The sequence below is a fragment of the Vipera ursinii genome (assembly GCF_947247035.1).
Source record: "Vipera ursinii genome assembly, chromosome: 3".
NCBI classification, from domain to species: Eukaryota; Metazoa; Chordata; class Lepidosauria; order Squamata; family Viperidae; genus Vipera; species Vipera ursinii.
In genome coordinates, this window is record NC_139516.1 from 149,828,753 (window position 1) to 149,848,901 (window position 20,149).

Sequence of the window (20,149 nt, forward strand, 5' to 3'; positions counted from 1 at the left end):
CTTTTTAAAATGTGACTGTTGTGTACACAGGTTTGATAAGAGGAACATCTGGCAAACCATGTTATTAGTCTCAATTTTATTCTTCTACATTCTTTTCTTCTGAAGCTACTGTCCAAATCTTTGGGTTTTTTAGACAAAACTTGTTATGGAATTGTCATTAACAGTTGCTTCTTCCCTTCCTCCCCCAAGGTAAGAAAAAGAAAAAATTAGGAGAAACAGTGGCCCAGACTACTCCTCCATCTCTTCTCTTTAGGGAATGAAATCTGCAGTCTTATCCTTAAATCTCTAATAGTAAATACGTAGCTTACAGGTTCACAGAGATGATTCACAGTAAGCTCTATACTTCATATAACAGATTCCTAAAGGCTCAATTAAGCCTTGTTTTCTCCTCCTGATAAATTCACAAGTAGCAATATGGACTTGCTAGGCAGATTAGAAAATTGCAGATTCCTCCCGTATCTTACTGGGCCTTTGGGGAAAACTTTTGCCCACATTGGGTCAGATTGTTTATTCTATTGTAGTGGCCTTACAAGGGAAGATTATAGCTAAACGTTAATATCCGTCCTGTGCGCTCCCACAGAGAGGGCCTCCTCAGGGTGCCACCGGTCAGAGAATGCCGGCTGGTGACCCCCAGGGGGAGAGCATTCTCGGTGGGTGCGCCAATCCTCTGGAACCGCTTACCAGCCGAAATCCAGATGGCCCCCGACCTTCGCACCTTTCGGCGAGATTTAAAAACCTATCTATTCCAGCAAGCCGGCCTGGCCTGATAGATTTGGGGTTTTATTTGTAGATCTGGGGTTTTATTTGTTTTATTGTTGGTTTATTGTATACTTACTTTGCTCTGTACACCGCCCTGAGTCCTCCGGGAGAAGGGCGGTATATAAAACGAATAAATAAATAAATAAATAAATAAATAAATAAATAAATATATCGTAAAAGTTTCTTTTTAAAAAATATCTATTATACAAATTACTTTTCCTGAAATCTCAAAATCAAGAATAATTAAACTTCACTGCAGTGAGATTTTGCAAATCAGACTTAAGTTGAAGTAGGAATCAGAAACATATAAATTATTGTATAAATTTAGAGCCAATTAAATTTAAAATCGAATGCTGAGATTTATTTAGCTACAGTGTAGGAAGGCTCTGAAAGTAGAAATGTATTCCATTTATGCTACTGAAATCCTGTAAGACTTCTCTTTCCCACCTCCACTTTTCCACCAGCATTAAAGATTTTGAAGGTTAAAGGCATTTGTAACATTCCAGTTCAGTATAGTCTTTCATCATAAAATAATCAAATAAATAACATTAAGACTTTTATTAAACTGAGCAGACCCATTAGATGGTATTAAAATAAATTAATCTTGAATGAGAATGAGAGAAAAAATATAATTAATTTTTTGGTTCATATGTGCAGAGGTCTATGTAGAGAATTTTTATTAGATTAATGTAGTTTATTCTAAATTCTATTATCTTTTGTCACATTTTATGACAATTAAATTGAAAAGTTTGCATTTTTAATAGGTATCCAACTGCCATATTTCCAGCTTTTTCAGGAGAAAGAATTATATGTTTTTATGCAACATAGAACTACCAATGAATGTTTGGTATATGATTTTTAAAATCATCCTACAATCTTAAATTACCCAAATAGAGATAAAGTGAATATCTGGTTGAACACAACTTCTGCAGATATTCTGGACATGTTTGTATAGTTTTCTTGGCAATAAATGGAAGTGATTTGTCACTGTCATTATCCGAGACATAAGTCTATCCTCTAACTCAGGGGGTCCCCAATCCATCCGCTGCACACCAGAAACCCCATCTGCACATACACAGGATGCAGGCAGCGTTCAAAACCATGCTCTCCCCCCCACCTCCTGTGAGGGGGAACTGGTCCCTGGCACTGAAAAGGTTGGGGGGCCACTGTTCTAACCTGTTACTTCCTGGTGGTCTAATCGAGTCAAACCAGATTCAGTCTTGCTTAGCTTTTGAAGATCAGCCAAGGAGTGCCACCCAGCCTCAGGAGATTAATTCTTAACCGAAATCAAAAAGATAAAAGTTAGCTTTTTCTTATAATCAAGTGACATGATAACATTTTCTGTACTGAATTACTACTCTTTTTAATATGGAGACACTTTATCTGAGGGATGGCCAAACCTCTACAGCTGAATGGTTTCTTGTGCCTTTCAGAGCTCATTTTGATTGTTCCACTGAATTTCAGTGGAGCCGTTGCTGGAAATTAGCAGACTGTTTCAGACCTTGAGCCGAAATATTGTCAGAACAGCTTTTGGAAATCAAAATTAGATTTCAGCTATTAAGTAAGCCTACTGGGAAAAGAACCCAAATCCTGCAACCCTCTTCCCCATCTCCAACCCTCCAGTGTGATTGATCCCTATTTATTTGTTTGTCTGCTTGCTTGCCACCCATCTCATAACGAAACGACTCTCAACTATCTCCTTACTTCATCCCATTCATTATGGCCTTGACTCTGCTTCCGGATCCCAATGCTATAGGGTCGTTATCACTCGAACACTGCCTTCCACTTCATTTAATTATGGATAATAGTCTGGATGCATATGCAAGATATTTTTAATATCACCTGCTCGGATATAGTGTAGTTTCTTACATATTTACTGGCTTGTGAGTGACTGCTTTTGAAAAATTACCTAATATACTGGTAGGAAGCCATTAGAATTGCAGATGTTTTCATCCTCTCAAGGAATGTAAGTGTTGTGACACAAATAAACTGGGGAGGGTAACGGGGGACAGATAAGTTATACTGCTGTAGGGGTGTCGAGGAGAAATTATCTATCATTGGATCATATAAGAATACAGTACTGAAGTGCAATGTTGGAGACATTTATGATTTGTAAAATGAGGAAGATACTATAGAACTAAAGAGCTAGTATCAAAAACGTGAAAGCTCAGAATGAGTTGAGTTTAGCAAAGGATGCTTAGAGTAATGCAAAAAGGCTTCTTTAGCTATGCTGAAAATAAAAGGAAAAGAATATTAGTTCGTCAGTAAAGACCGCAATATTCTTATCAGGTCTCAAAGAAAAGGTTTGGTCTTCTGAAACAAAAAAGAGTATTCATTCTTCCAATGGCAGGGCTGAAGCTTGAAATTGATAAAAACCTACCATATATACTTGAGTATAAGCCGAATTTTTCAGCCCACTTTTTGGGCTGAAAAATTCCACTTCGGCTTATACTCCAATCAACAAAAAAACTTACCGAGGACTTGTGCGCGGCCGAGGCTTTGGTGCTTCCGGGATCGCGCGCACCTCTCCCAAGCCACCGCCATCCGGAGACCTGCCGAGGTTTGGGGAGGTGCGCGCGCACCTCCCCCAACCTCCCCAAACGTCGGCAGGTCTCCGGACCTCCACGCCTTGCCTGCCTGCTTCTTTCCGCAGGGCGCGCGGAGGAACGGAGACCTGCCGACGTTTGGGGAGGTTTGGGGAGGCGCCCAAACCTCCCCAAACGTCGGCAGGTCTGCGCGGAGGAACGGAGACCTGCTGACGTTTGGGGAGGTTTGGGGAGGCGCCCAAACCTCCCCAAACGTCGGCAGGAGGAACGGAGACCTGCCGACGTTTGGGGAGGCGCCCAAACCTCCCCAAACGTCGGCAGGTCTGCGCAGAGGAACGGAGACCTGCCGACGTTTGGGGAGGCGCCCAAACCTCCCCAAACGTCGGCAGGAGGAACGGAGACCTGCCGACGTTTGGGGAGGTTTGGGGAGGCGCCCAAACCTCCCCAAACGTCGGCAGGTCTCCGTTCCTCCGCGCCCTGCCTGCCTGCTTCTTTCCGCTGCGGAAAGAAGCAGGCAGGCAGGGCGCGGAGGTCCGGAGACCTGCCGATGTTTGGGGAGGTTTGGGGAGGTGCACGCGCACCTCCCCAAACCTCCCCAAACTTCGGCAGGTCTCCGGACGGCGGCGGCTTGGGAGAGGTGCGCGCGATCCTGGAAGCACCGAAGCCTCGGCCGCGCGCAAGTCCTCGGTAAGCTCCGGGTGGTCACTTGCTTCGCGTCTCCTGAGGGAAGGGGGGGCGACTGGAGCGGGCGTGTTTCCTCGCCTGCTGGGCGCCGTGATTTGCCCAGGGAACGCGCGGGCCCCGAATGGCAGCATGGAGCGAGGAAGCGGACAGCCAGGGCTTCCCCGAGAGCCACGGCCACACAGGGTATTCCTGTGTATTCAGGCTTGCAAAATGGCAGATCGAGCCTCTGCTGGCGGCAGAGGCTTGCAGAACGGCGGATAGGCTTATACTCGAGTCAATAACTTTTTCCAGTTTTTGGGGGTGAAATTGGGGGTCTCGGCTTATACTCGAGTCGGCTTATACTCAAGTATATACGGTAAGTCAGGAAAGACATCTTTACCTTGAATAAATTTAAATATCTAGAACCAATTGACTTGTATTCTAAGATGCTGAAGGAACTAATTGCGTTACATAATCCTGAAGAATTGTTAACATACCGGATCATTTAGAGGAGAGCAAATGTTCTTATCTTCAGAAAGGAGGATTTAGTGAACTATAAACCAGCTTGATATCAATTGTTGTTGTTAGCTGCGAAGTCGTATCCAACCCATCGCGACCCTATGGACAACGTTCCTCCAGGCCTTCCTGTACCATCTTCTGGAGTCCATTTAAGCTCACGCCTACTGCTTCAGTGACTCTATCCAGCCACCTCATTCTCTGTCGTCCCCTTCTTCTCTTGCCCTCAATCTTTCCCAGCATTAGGCTCTTCTCCAGTGAGTCCTTCCTCCTCATTAGGTGGCCAAAGTATTTGAGTTTTAGCTTCAGGATCTGGCCTTCTAAAGAGCAGTCAGGGTTGATCTCCTCTAAGACTGACCGGTTTGATCGCCTTGCAGTCCAAGGGACTCGCAGGAGTCTTCTCCAGCACCACAGTTCAAAGGCCTCAATTCTTTGGCGCTCAGCCTTTTTTATGGTCCAACTTTCACTGCCATACATTGCAACTGGGAAGATCATAGCCTTGACTATATGCACTTTTGTTGACAGGGTGATATCTCTGCTTTTTAGTGTGCTGTCTAGATTTGCCATGGCTTTCCTCCCAAGGAGCAATACTTGGAATCAAATGCTCTAAGGATCATGGAGCAATTCATAAAGAGATGAATATGTTGTGTTGTTTTCTTTATCTTTGTGACAGCCAGAAAATAAAGCCAAAATGTATTTTTCCCCTTGGGATGTATATTAATAATTTTATATGTGGAAATTCACATCACACCAGATGAAGTTTTGACTTGGATTTAACATTACGCAACTGACTTCTACAAGTACAACAGTCTTTGCCATTATTGTTGCTCTCCTCACCCCAATCCTTACCTGTATTCCAAATCAACGCTGGAGAATCCTCCAGCCCTCCAGGAAGGATTTGAAGGATATGTGGGATAGAAGTGCAATTAAGAATCTGCTTGCTGGCAGAATGACACAATTAGGCAACCTTCTTGGTTTTCCAGTCGTTTCATACTGTGACAGAAGTGATGCAAAGCTAGTGAATGTTAATTAAATGAATGCGTTCTGCCATTTGTTCATTTTAGGAAAGCACAAGAAGGAAAAAAGAAAATTGTTCTAGCTGGATGTGTTCCACAAGCCCAGCCCCGACAAGACTATCTGCAAGGACTGAGCATTATTGGGGTGAGAATATTATGGCTTTGTATTGAAATTCTCTCAGAACTTGAGCCTGAGGAGTTTTAAGAACCTAAAATGTTATATTGGCTATACATTTTGCTAATCTAATCTCAAAAAGTTGTTTCTGAACATCTGCCTAAGGTTTTACCATATCCTACACTGTACCAGGGGTAAGCAACCTTGGCTCTTTTGTGACTCATGGACTTCAAATCCCAGAATTCCTGAGCCAGCTATGCACTATATCATAAACCTGAAAAATTGGTGAATTATAGAGAACAGGATTATTTATTTTTATTTTATTTTATTAGACTTATATACCGCCCTTCTCCCGTAGGACTCAGGGCGGTTCACAAGGTTTTTTAAAAACAATACAGCAAATTACAAAAATTAAAAACAATTAAAATGATTACATTAACCTTGAAATAAAAACCCCAATTAAATACAATTAAAACCCCAGTTAATACTCTCAGCCCTTCAATGTAATATTTATACTGATCTTGCTAATGGACCTGCCGAAGGCTTTCGGTTTATTCCTCTCCATTCAAGACACTGATATATTTAAGTTAAATTGACATCAGTAAGGTTTTCTAGAATAGCAACATCCTTTAGCTTTATTTGACAGTTTTGGAATTTGAACTTTCCTTGAACACATCCCATATTAGGCGAAAGAAAAGATAATGCACTCACAAAAAAAAGCTTTGGAGATTTGTTTCCTATATTTATATGCAGGTTGTCTCAAACATGTATAACCTTTCCTAGAATTTTTCATATTGGATTTTATATGCTCTTTTGTCTTAAAATGGTCGCACTGAAAAGGCAGTTTATCCAGACATTGACATAAACAGGTAATCGATAAGATACCTCCCACTCTAAGTAAAGGTTTGCACACTAATTTGGAGGGTGTTTTGATATCAGTTTCCTGATCTGAGTGTCACAGAGGAGCCATCTGACAGATTGAAGAAGCACAGTGGAATGGGTGCATTGGAATCATTTAATATATGGTTAAAGGAGTGTGCTCATAAAGTGATATAGATCACATGTCAGACATAATGAGTGCAGGGAGGGCAAGTATCACTGAAACCAGAGTAAAGGTAAGCTTCAGGGCTTGGAATTACACACCATTGCCCCAAAAAGTAAATTGGCCTGTTTCATCCAATGCTATGTCATAATGTGATTTTTTTTAAAAAAAATGTGTAATATGCAAGTACAATATACTTATTCTGAGTTCATTTTATATGCAGATCAAGCCACTGTAGCTCTTTTAACACAACATCGTTATATATTCTGGCATGTCTGAAACTGGCATTCCCAAGTGCATTTCCTAATCTCATTAAACACAACACATGCTACTTCCAGCAGCAACCGAGGTTTCACATTAAACCATGTTTTCTTTTTTTTAAAAAAAGTATTTACCAATAATGATTGTATTCAAAAACATGTGAATCCATAAAACGTGTTTACCTATGGGGCATGGTGGCTTAGCAGTTAAGATGCTGAGCTTGTCAACTGGAAGGTTGGCAGTTCAAAGCCCAGGTACTATATGACAGGGTGAGCTCCCGTTCTTACCCCAGCTCCAAAGCATGCAAATGCAAGTAGATAAATAGGTACCACTTTGGTGAGAAGGTAACAGCATTCTGTGAGCCTTGGCATATAATCGTGCTGGCCATATGACCATGGAAACGTCTCAGGATAATGCTGGATCCCTCACCTAAGAAACGGATGAGCCCACCCCCCCTAGAGTTGAGACAAAACTGGACAGGGGAAATCTATATTTTCCCCCCCTTTTTTGTGGTTCAGTGCAGGAATTAGTAATCTTTTCAGGCAGTAAAAGGCACTTTGGCTATTTCACACAATGGAATAGTTATATCCACAGCATTACATTTGTTCAAAAAAGCAATTTGAATCTTTTTGACATTCCTAGATCATCATCTTTTTTTTTTTAATTTCAGTTTATAGTAACCAATCTCATACGATAACATTGGTGGTATATATGTATAAGGATGTTCTCCACTGGATTATTTATGGTCAGACATAGCTACTTACAGTAATTCCATGGCTTGAAGAGGAAATATTTTCATTGAGATTCTTAGTGAATGTTGCTGGTCCTTGTAAATGTAAACTCTGAACTTCCAAGCATTATATATATGCAGCTTTTTTTCTATGGACATTTTAAGTGACTGACCTGTAAAATTGCTTATCGGGCTTTTTAGAAAGAGACTGAAGTGCAGAATTTGAATGTCTTCCAAATTTTCCACTACTATTCTCTTGTTCAGGGATGCTGTCAGTTCTTGCTATTAGTACAGCCACTATTCATAATTATATAAATTCTCTACTTTGTAGATTTATGTCAGCTGTCTTTCTAAAAAAAAAAAGCCTGCAGTGATATTTCCTTTATAATTGGTTCTTACTGCATTGAGTAATTCTTTTTGCTGGCATGAAATTGGTGCTAAACTTTGTTGTAAGATGGCTTTTATATTTTAAGAGCACAATATGAGTGCAGTAAAACATAGGCATTGACTTTTATTTGATTCCCTTTTCAATCTGCCTTGCAAGCAGAAACATGTAAGTAGAAAGCATGTTGCAAAAAGTGCAGGGGCTCCTTTATGTGGATTAAATACATTCAAGAACATATTTGAAAAAGGGTCTTTCAAAGGTCATTGAATATTCACAGCTTGATTTATTAATTTATTGCGTTTCAGGTTCAACAGATAGATCGTGTAGTGGAAGTCGTTGAGGAAACTATTAAGGGTAAGCTATTCAGCTGAAATAATGCATGCATTTATTCTTCTCCATGCTCACTCCTGATGTTGCTTTGATCACATACAGTATATCCCTAAGGAATCTGTTGAAATCGGCCACATACACATTCAAAATACTTACTGAAATGTAAATATTTAGCAGGTGCCACATACATCAGGAAAAATATATATATATGGAAAGCTGATCCAAATTGATATATATCACCCTAGCTGGTTTGCTCAGTAATTGGTTTTTAATATTTAATACTTTCTAACCATTTGAATTTCAGTGTTTTATATTAAACAGATTGTGATGTGTTTCAGACAAATTAATGTTCATTTGCTGCAATATTCAATTGTATCAGATGTCAAGTGTTGCATCAAAGATACCTGGGGTTTTAGAATGCAGAAAAATATGGTATAAATTTTACAAAGCAGAGAGTGCCTTTATTTTCTTAGTTCATATAGCCTGTAGAGAAGACTCAGAAGATATAATTTGAATAGAGAATAAATTAAAATGTATCTATACTGAAAATAACTGGTTTGGCCAACTTAAATATCAAGTGATCTGTTTTATTAATACTCTCACTAAAACTAGCTTCTTAATAGCAGCTGACCTCAATTTTGGACATTGCATCCTGTTTGTCATTTGGATCCAATTGTTATAAAAATCTTAATTTACAACAAAGTCTATGCAAACTTGGGAGTCCTCCTAGATTCACAGCTTTCTTTAGAAGATCATATAGTAACTGTGACTAGGGGGGCCTTCGCCCAGGTTCGCCTGGTGCGCCAGTTGCGGCCCTATCTAGACTGGGATGCCTTGCGTACAGTCACTCATGCGCTCGTGACCTCTCGGTTAGACTACTGCAACGCTCTCTACATGGGGCTGCCCTTGAGGACCACTCGGAGGCTCCAACTGGTGCAGAATGCAGCCGCGCGAGTTGTGTTGGGGGTCTCCCGATACTCCCATGTTACACCTCTGCTCCGTGAGCTGCATTGACTTCCAGTTGCCTTCCGGGTGAGATTCAAGGTGCTGGTGATGACCTACAAAGCCCTACATGGCATGGGTCCGGAGTACCTTAGGGAGCACCTGCAGCCGACATCAACTTCCCTTCATGCGCTCCCACAGAGAGGGCCTCCTCAGGGTGCCACCGGTCAGAGAATGCCGACTGGTGGCCCCCAGGGGGGGCATTCTCTGTGGGTGCGCCTGACCTGTGGAACTGTTTACCGGTTGAGCTCCGGATGGCTCCCGACCTTCGCTCCTTCCAACGTGATCTAAAAACCTATTTGTTTGAACAAGCCGGCCTGGTCTGATGGGTTTGGGTTTTAATTATTGTTTTAAGTAATTTATTTATTGTATTTGGGCACTATGGTTTAATCTGTTTTTAATTTTGGTATTTTGGTATTTATTGCCCTGTTCACCGCCCTGAGTCCTTCGGGAGAAGGGTGGTATACAAATTAAATTAAATAAATAAAATAAACTTTGCCAAGATCATTAAACTGTAATGTAACAAGTTACCTTTGGGATGATAGAAGATGTTAGATAAAAATATTAAATTAGGGTTTGGGGCAGTATACATATAGTCCATATAAGATAAACATACAGAAAGAGAGAGGAACATGAAAGTACTTATGAGAGACTGTAAGTGACTTTGAGGTTTACCTTAAGGCTTTATGAAATAGGAGAGGAGTCTAGCGAAAATGGCTTTGTGCAGAATGCACACAAAGGCTGTATATTTGGGAGAATATAGGTATTTGCAACATCTATACAGAATCCTCTCAGCCTTCCTTCCAGAAAGGTATCTTCTATGGATTGTTTTTTTTAAAAAAAACAGAGTGTAAATCGGTGATGTAGGATTTTAAATTTCCTAAGTTAGCAGAATGTAATGTAACGAACGGCTGGCTTAAACGCAGCAAAATCTTGTATTGGACAACCATTTGTCTGAAATGGGACAGGGTTTCCTGCCTGAGCAATGGGTTGGACTGTAAGACTTCCAACTCTTATTCTATTATTAAAAGATAACTTCGGATGCCCATCATTTTTCTGAGCAGAACAAAGAGGAGAGAGAAGAATGGGAAAAGAAAAAGATAAAAGATTGCAAATACAAAGGGAAAGAGGAATAGAGCAAATGAACGTTAAGGCATAAGTCTCAACCTCTCAGTTTCCAGGCTTCTCTTTGAAATACTGTATGTAGATAATAATGATAGACTCGGTCTACAAAACACAGTATGAATTTTTTAAAGTTACGTATGTGAAACGTTGTCATTTAGAGTTATGACTTGTGACTAGGTTGTAGATTTGCTTAACATCTGGCTGACCAATTATTGTAGCAGGCTGAATTGGGAGGAGGAGGGAAACGTGTAGAAATGCACCAGACATGTATTCCTTAGGGCAACTGTTGCTTGTCTATAGAAACCCTTCTCTCTCCAATTCAAAATTTGCTTGATAGGCGAAGGAGGAGTTTAGCATTCTTGTTCTAATATTCCTTCTCATGTGAGACAAAGTCAGGTTTTGCAGCTTACATTGCATGGAATTTAGAATGCACATCTTATATTCCCATTTCCTGTATTTATGAAACAGAATGGACATTAGAAATATAATACTGCCTTAAGCTAATTTTTACACTATTCATAAAAAAAATCATGCCTGGGCTCTTGCTGTTTTAATGCTGTGAATATTAGCTAACTTGACCACTTGTCCTGACATCATAAAGCTTCCTGCAAAATGTCAAAACAGCTGCATTCTGTCAAGTGTATCCATATTGGATTAAGAGAAGACTAGACTTTCCGGTTGAATAAAAACTGCACTGGTCCTGAGTTTCACAGAAGATTTTGTGAAATGGGTCACTGGACAGGATTACTGTAAACAAGTAAAAGGAAATTACTTCAGTTTTGAACTTTTTTAGACTTCGTTTCACCCCTCTAAATCTCAGTCACATTAACCTGTCTGGTAATATGATCTATCTGTTCCTGGTTTAAATATTAACTAATATTTGCCAACTGTTTAGCTACCATACCAATCAATCTGTTGTTATTGGTGGGGCACTAAAAACTCAGAAGATGTCCTGTGTGCATATTGTGTAGGTAAAGTAGAGAATGTTTATTGACAGCATGTCTATCGGTCCAGACACCAGCACAAGCAAAGAAGAACTCTCCTGCATTCTCCTTGAACCGTATTAAATGTGACATTTCCCCTTCCCATAAGTTCACTGCACTGCCCTTTTGGGGTGGGAAAAAGACATCAATTTGTGAAAAACATATAGGTATTTTTTGCATGCACTGGAAACGATGGCTCACTGCAGTTTCCTAGTGCTATATACACATGGCAGAAAACATTTTACCAGCACTGTTGATATTTCTTCATATACCATAATATAAAATCTGTGTAAAGAAAATATTATAAATTCAACATCCTTACTTTCTGTGCTTCTTTGGTCATATAACTAAAGGATATTTTAATTCTGTACATGCTGTTACTTTTTTGTAACACCATGGATGTTGATTAGCATGGTGCTAATTAACAGTGGTAATTACTCATCAGTGTTGCAAGTCATTATAACAAGGGAACCTGTAGCTATTCAGGAACAGACACAGCTTCTTTGAGAAGCTGTTGACAGGTATACCAAATACCCATGTGGATCTGAAGCACTTTTCCCATTTCCAATCTAAACAAAGGCACATGAATCACAGGAAATTAAGCTGCCTGATGAGAGTTAAACTAATAGAATAAACTCTAAAGATGAAGTATTAAAGTCTTGAAAATGTTTTACTAGAATTCACCACTGAGCTGGAAATTTTAACTTGGAAAAGTAGAATAAATGTGTATTTGTAGATAAGATTGAGCCAGAATTGTTTAAAACATAAGTTGTTCAAAAACCCATATTGTTTTGGTTTACACAAAACTTGTGTAATCATGTGTGGGTTCATGTGTCACACTATGAAATATTAATATAATCTGTATGGTTTGGGTAATTGGAGAACAGTTAATGAATAACTGAATTCTTAATCTGATAATATCTTTCATCAAAAGAATATTACTTTAAGATGTGTGCTATCCGTAATGATATTCCCACCGCTTAATTTGTAAATATTCAGATACTGAAGTTACATACTTACCACCTGTGTTTTTCCACAGTATTTTTGAATATAATTTTTTAAAGAAAAAAGAAAATTATATATCACCATAATAAACTGAGATATGACAATGTATTTCCCATGTATTCAAGCTCTTAGTTCTCTGATGAATGAACCAAGAAAGTGGCTATTGCAGTGGTGGCGAACCTTTTAGAGACCAAGTGCCCAAACTGCAACCCAAAACCCACTTATGCATCGCTGGGTGCCAGGTGGGCATGGCCCACTGAGTGGGCGTCGCTATGGTAGTCATAGCAGCATGGGTGGGCGTGGCCACCTCGATGTTGCTCCTGAGGAGGGATGCCTGTGGGGGCCAGGCAGGGTTGGGGGAGATCCAGGGGGTCTCTGGTGGGTGGGACAGTGGGCAGGAGGCTCCTCATCTTGTTTTAGCAATAAGCTAATCAGATCACAGTAGGATTCAATTATTGTCATGTATGGAAGCTGAGAGGAGGACATTTGTCAGTGTGTTATGTGATCACTATCAAGTTGGTTGTGTTTTTTGTGTTCTTTCATTGAGTTTGTAAAATGTAATAAAATTAAAGTAATGGTTCAAAGAGTTGACTGGTTGCCCAGAACGCGATGTAAAATAGTATTATTAAGTGAACAAGGCTACAGTTATAAATTACAAGAAAAATTGGTGGAAACTTAACCAAAGGTGGCATTTCTACTGTACACTTTTCCCAAAAGATTTCCACAATTTTGGCCACTACTGTATGAGGGGGGAATTAATGAAAGCACAGTGTCTTGGATTTTACAGGTTGTTGGAAAAGTACTCATTCATTTTACCAGATGCTGAAAATAACAGAACTCTGAAGCAGAATGCCTGTACTAGTAGATGCAACTGATATAAAATCTGGACGAAGAATGGTCAATAAAGCATTCTTGGTTGTCTATTTTATCTTTCCTAATAAGTTGTAACCAAGTTCCTCACTTAACTTTGCAAAACCTGTGGGTCCCACACCATTCCACATACCTGCAAGAAAGCAGCTGCAATCCAAGTACTCTAACTCAGGGCTTTTCCAGTCGCCTAGCAAGGTGTCAAAAACTTGATGACCCACCATCCCCAAAAAAGAAAAAAAAATTGATAAAGTACAGTAGTCCCTGACTTACAACTGACTGTTTGAAGTTACAAAGGCACTGAATAAAGTGGCTTATGACCATTTTTCACTTATGACCATTGCAGCATCCCCAGGGGTCATGTGCCTCTCTCCTTCTCATTCCCATCTCCTTCCTTCCTTCCCCCTCCCCTCCTTCCTTGCCTACCACCCTTTCTCATTCCCATCTCCTTCCTTCCTTCTCATTGTCTCTTCCTTCCTTCCTCCCTCCCATTGTCCCTTCCTTTCTTCCTCCCTCCCTCCCATTGTCCCTTCCTTCCTTCCCTCTCCCTCTGTGTCCAGGAAGTGTGAATGAAGGGAGCAGAAAGAACTTGGAGCAGAGGGGGAGAGGCAGGATTGACGCCCGGATTGGCCATGGGGGCCCCCCTGCAAAATCGCTCTGCAATCTTATCTGGACTCACCCTGGCAGCTACTTCCACCATCCAGCCCTGATCCGCCTAGCTCTTGCACCTGCTCCGACTTAAGAGTGCAGAAAGAGAGAAAGAGAGCACAAGTGCATGTGGAGAAGTGGAGGGGAGGAGCCTGGCCCCGCCTTCTTCCGGGGTGATGACGCACGTGCCCACCGGGACAGCTTCACGTGCTACCTGTGGCACGTGTGCCATAGGTTCGCCACTCCTGGGCTATTGTCTATTATTAAGCCATGATATTAAACTGCAGTTTGAAATGAACAATCAGAACAAATTCACAGAATTACTGCAGTGTTTGTTTAATAATTGCTACAAAAAATGTCAAAAACCTGGGTCCCGTCATGTGATGCCTTGACTTACAACCACAATAACTTACAATTATAATTTTAGGCTCAATTACTGTTCTAAATTAAGGACAACTATATGTGCAGATAGACAGTTTTTCTTATATAGTAATATAAATTGCAATACAATTTAATCATTTGAGTTTGCTACCATCCCTCATACAATTCATTGGTTCTATATTTATTTGCTTTGTCTGGCAAGACAGAAAATTAATATATCTACTAGGTTTTGGTTGCACATAAGCATATATTTGAGAAATCAACTTATACCTGTTTTCCTGTATTCTTCCTTTTTTCCTCTTTTAGAGTAAACTTTTTTTTACTTGTGTGATACTTGAGTATTTTTATTTTGTTTCATTCACAGCTCATAATATACAAATCGTTTTTATAAAACCATGTTTATACCATGTTGATTTGACATAGTTATTGACTGATGAACAACTAAAAACCAGATCTTATTTTAACTTTTATTGACCCTTTTTTAACAAAAGAAATTGTGAGACTCTGGATATAGGTGAAAATTATATTTGGCTATTGAAAATAGAGTTCTTTTTCCAGTGAAGGTTGTAGAAGGGCTCTGTGCTGTTTAATTGCTTAATCAGATATTAGTTAATATATGAAACTAATTGCATCAATTAGAAGGTTTCCATTTTTTCCATTTAGCTAAAAAAAGGGTTAAATCCCAAAAAGTTTTAATTAATTTTATATTTATCTGTTTACATTTGCAAGATGTCTAGAGTTACCTTATTGGTGATACAGGCAGCATATAAATTTAATAAATATAAATAAATAAAAAAGCTTTCATTTAGATCACTACAAAAGGGAACTTTTTCAAATATTAACCTCAGTGTTTGTAAAAAGAAAAATCAACTAATAGTATAAAAAGCTTATTAAACTCCATTTCATTGTTTTAATTTTGTTAAAATGTTTAATTACTGCATTGGTTTAATGAATATCATTGAAAATGAGAATGTAATTTTTTTGCCTATAATGTGAAATCATATATTTACCATAAAATATTTTGTATCCTTTAACCCTGCTTCATCAGAAAATTAATAAAATGAAAATATACTTTACATATTTATGAATGTTAATTAATACTATTATTAATCCAGCTTTGTTGGACTAATTAATAGTTGCAAAGAGTTTATTCAGAGCTTTACCCTTTCAGTAGTTAACTTTTGCCAATTTCCAAAGGGACCTGGACACAATTCATCATGGTACTTGATGTGTTTGAATTTATCGATATGTACCGTATATACTTGAGTATAAGCCGACTCGAGTATAAGCCGAGACCCCCAATTTCACCCCCAAAAACTGGAAAAAGTTATTGACTTGAGTATAAGCCGATCCGCCGTTCTGCAAGCCTCCGCCGCCGGCGGAGGCTGGATCCGCGCTCTGCAAGCCTCTGCCGCCAGCAGAGGCTCGATCCGCCATTTTGCAAGCCTGAATACACAGGAATACCCTGTGTGGCCACGGCTCTCGGGGAAGCCCTGGCTGTCCGCTTCCTCGCTCCACGCTGCCATTCGGGAGACCTGCCGACGTTTGGGGAGGTTTGGGGAGGTGCGCGCGCACCTCCCCAAACCTCCCCAAACTTCGGCAGGTCTCCGGACGGCGGTGGCTTGGGAGAGGTGCGCGCGATCCCGGAAGCACCAAAGCCTCGGCCGCGCACAAGTCCTCAGTAAGTTTTTTTGTTGACTGGAGTATAAGCCGAAGTGGAATTTTTCAGCCCAAAAAGTGGGCTGAAAAATTCGGCTTATACTCAAGTATATACGGTATGTGTTTCTGATTGTAGATTTGTTTGCTTGTTTGTGATATGAAACTTTTTTAAAAGAACACTTTATTTCTTTAGTATTCTTCAAACGTTAATTTTCATTATGTATTTATAGCTTTGTGATGACTCAGATATTTCCAACAAGGCAAAGACTTTACATTTATTTTAATTAACAAGTATAATGCACATTGTTAAATCCAAGAATCTTTTGTAAGTAATAGCATTAGAAAACAGCTAGTTATTTAATTAGCTAATGATAACACCATCATTAATGTGATATAGCAAGAAAGAATAATTAGTGAATACTACAGATGCAGTCTGTACATTCTAGTAGTCTAATGGATTTCTTGCCGTACTGTATCATGATGTGAAAATAACAACCTTTTTCTCAATACAGTACTGTTTAATCTCTTACTGTACTGATGTATTTTACAATTATTTATATTTTTCATAAAACTGGATTCTGAACCATAAATTTTAGCTTTGCTCTAAAAAAGCTAGTGTGCTAATTGTTCTACTTTCTCTGAGCAATATATCAGTGAAGAATTCAGTAAATTCTTCTCATGATAGTGCTAAATATTAGATTCCTTTTGCTCAGTTCACAAATTTAAACTTGTTTAAGGAACTAAGAGAGCGAGAGACATCCCACTGAGCCAGTTGTTTCCTAGTTTGGGGGGGGAGGGGGAATTTTCTGGAATTCTGTGAATATGCCATGAGAGTTGTTTTGATGGTGTGGCCAAGTTGTAAAAGGAAAGATCAGATGAGTTGAAAGCCTTGAAAGAAACAAAGGATTGCTCATGGAGATTGTATGTGAGCATACAGCCACAGAGTTAGACCATTGGTTTGTTCAATTCAGTACTGCTAACTAACGTCAGATTTCTAAAACGTCAGACAAGGACTTTTTCAGTCCCACCTGAAGAATCTGCAAAGCATTGGTTCTTCTACTGAGCTACAGTCATTCCAGTTTATTTACCCTTATAGGGCAAATGTGGTTATTTTGTAGATCAAATTGCGTAGGAATAGCTTGCCACACAGAGAAAGACTTCATGTAGTAGTACTATACAATGTCTTTGGATACAATAAGAACATAAAAGTGCAACCCACACTTATTTGATACTGATGCTTCTAATATTGATACAGTTGTTGTTGTTGTTTTTTTTTTGCCAAAAATGCATCATATATTTTAGTCTGGAAACTGTTTTCTCTGTTATGCAGTGGCTGGGCTTCTATGACCATGTCTACCTAGGCAGACTTTTTCCCCTCCTCTTTGTGATGCAAGCAAAGAGTAGAAGTCTTCCATTTATTGCTCTCTCTCCCTATGAAGTTGAGTTCATCTATTGTGCTAAGCTATATAGTCTTTAGTTTGGTTTCCATACTAAAAATTGTTGGGTATTATGATATATGAACCCAGCTACAAAGTAAAATTTTAGCTTGCTCCATAACATATCCAAATACTATTGGCATTAATACTTGCTATATTTTTAAGCTTTATTAATGTAATTGTAGGTAAAAGAAAAAACAAAATGTTTACTTTTTTGTTTTGATTACCTTGTTTTAAACTGTTTCACAAAGGCTAATCAAGAAACCTTTTGATTTTAATTACAGCCAGACTGTTACTTCTAATTCACATTTTGCTTTAAAACAAACACTCATGCATAGGCAGTGTATTTGTCCATGTAACCAAAAACAGAGGGCTCAGCTTGAAAAACAATATTTGAGTTATGACTTAATTCAAATTACTATAGTCCTCAGATATAGTATCAACCACGTTTTAGAACATCATTGGATATACTACATGATTAATGAGTTAGTGGGCACCTCTGCCTGGCTATAAAATGCTCTCAGTTTAAATAGAAGTTTTAAGCTATTTCTGTAACCTTAGAAAAATTGTTTGTTTTTAATAATGTTGAAAGATGATCTTTATTCATATGTCTCACTTTATTCTGATTTCCAGTAGTGAACAGAAATTATCAAGAAAAGTTAAAGATATTGTTAATTTAAACATAGTTAAGAAATCCCCTAATATATTAAAAGTACAGGTAGTTCTCATTTAGTGACCATCTCAATTGTCGAGTTTTTACCTAGTAAGTATTTGGCTGTTGTCAGTTTTTTAAAAATGTGTTTTTATTAACAAATTCAGAAGGCTGAACTAAAATTTTCTAAAACTGATATGTTGTATGTATAATAACGGCATTTTCCTTTATTTGAAGGTCATTCTGTAAGATTGCTGGGACAGAAAAAGGATAATGGAAAACGGTTGGGGGGAGCACGACTGGATTTGCCAAAGATTAGAAAGAACCCCCTGATAGAAATCATTTCCATCAATACAGGGTAAGCATCCTTCAAACTGACATAAAATATTCAATGCTGCCTAGAAATTCTATTTGATTTTTGTTCATTCTTAATGCAGAGCTGCCCAAATGATACCATCAGGTACAGTTTACAATAAAAGATTGAAGATGCCAATGGCAACATTGTAATACTTAAAAAGTGCTGATTATTTGCTTATATTTTAGAGTCTTAAACATTAAAGATATTTGTGTATGTTTTGTTCTTTTTGGCTTGTTTTCTTGAAAATATATGCAATGCTTGCAATAAGTCTTTATATATATATATATTTATTATTTTTTTATAATCAGAAGTGCTTAATATTTCATTAGCAACACATTGTCTAGGTTCCAACATTTAACTTACTAATACATGTTAAATTCCTTTCTCTCTACCTCGTTTTTCTAACCATTGATAAAAGGTATCCCATGTTCTAAAGTATACTGAATCTTCTTTCTCTTTCATTTTCAACGTCAATCCATTTCTGCACAATCTAATTTTTTTTAATTAACTCTTCCTCCGTTGGTAAATCTTCATTTTTCCAGTGTTGAGTGAATACAGTTCTCGCTGCAGTTAATACATGTAAAATTAGATATATACACTTGCAATAAATCTTTTTAATGTGCAAACAAATGTCTCTTTCCTAGCTTTTAAAATCCAGATCACATTACCCTTTTGAGATTAGAGGAACCATTCTGAGATACATTTGGCCTCAGTAATCGCAAGTAGTGCAGGAAAGGTGACCTGCATAAGAGTAACATTTTTTACACCATGGGGAATGAACAGATCACCTTGGAAATGAAATACTGTTGAGTCAAGATATAGCAACTTTGGGAGGACCCCAAATGTTTTAAGCCATGTCTTGTTCTGCATAGGCCTCAAACTTTTACAGCAGATGGGCACATTAGATCACAGGAACAAAATGTAATATATTGGGATCTACATAAGATGTTTTATGAGCTTGGAAGAAATAAGCCCATTCATAATCTTTGGAGTTGCCTGTATTCCAGGGGATTTGCCTGAGTTTTAAAGACATGGTGAAATTCAACATCAGCAGAACGCAGATTTTATTGACAGGTTTGGAATTTACAATCTCCCAGACTCCAGAATAGGTAACTAGATAAATATTCACTAGTTTCAGCAGAAGCAATGATTTGTGGTCAGTTGTAGATTTGATTCTCCCTTCTGCATCCTTCCTGCTACTTTGCTCCAGCTCTCTACCCTTCCTGACAGCCCCATCCAACCTAAATCAGTGGTAACAGTATTAACATTATGAATTAAGGTAAATATATTTGTCCCAAGATAATGTTGCAGGATCCAATCTGGGTTGGCCTTCTGAATTTTCAAATTCATGCTGGAGCCCATCTTCAGGGAAAATTATGTGGTCTCACTGGATCTGCACTTTCAGTTACAACTGGTAACTGAAAAGAATTTACAGGTAATGAAACAGGTGCTTTATTACAAGGATTAGAATTAAGTGTCTGTTAATTTCTTTTTCGCATTGGTGCTTTGGACAAATAAATGTCACGGTTTAATTTCCTGATCTCTAGCAGCAGACCATGAATATTTCTGCTTGAGTTTACTCTTAACTTGTGGTATTGGGCTCATGTTACAAGTTCATATCCCTGTGAATTCATTACTGCATTGCTTGTTGTCACGGAGTGTGAAGAGTC

General features: G+C 38.8%; 1 protein-coding gene across 2 annotated transcripts in view; it reads left to right on the forward strand.

Annotated features, from left to right (window-relative positions):
* Positions 1-20,149, forward strand: part of CDKAL1 (CDKAL1 threonylcarbamoyladenosine tRNA methylthiotransferase) — a 307,006-nt gene that overhangs the window by 87,465 nt on the left and 199,392 nt on the right. For both annotated transcript variants that reach the window (XM_083359500.1, XM_083359501.1), the window contains 3 exons: positions 5,549-5,645; positions 8,339-8,387; positions 18,359-18,479. In XM_083359500.1, coding sequence (XP_083215626.1) covers positions 5,549-5,645; positions 8,339-8,387; positions 18,359-18,479 — 267 coding nt within the window. The remainder of the gene's footprint in view (positions 1-5,548; positions 5,646-8,338; positions 8,388-18,358; positions 18,480-20,149) is intronic.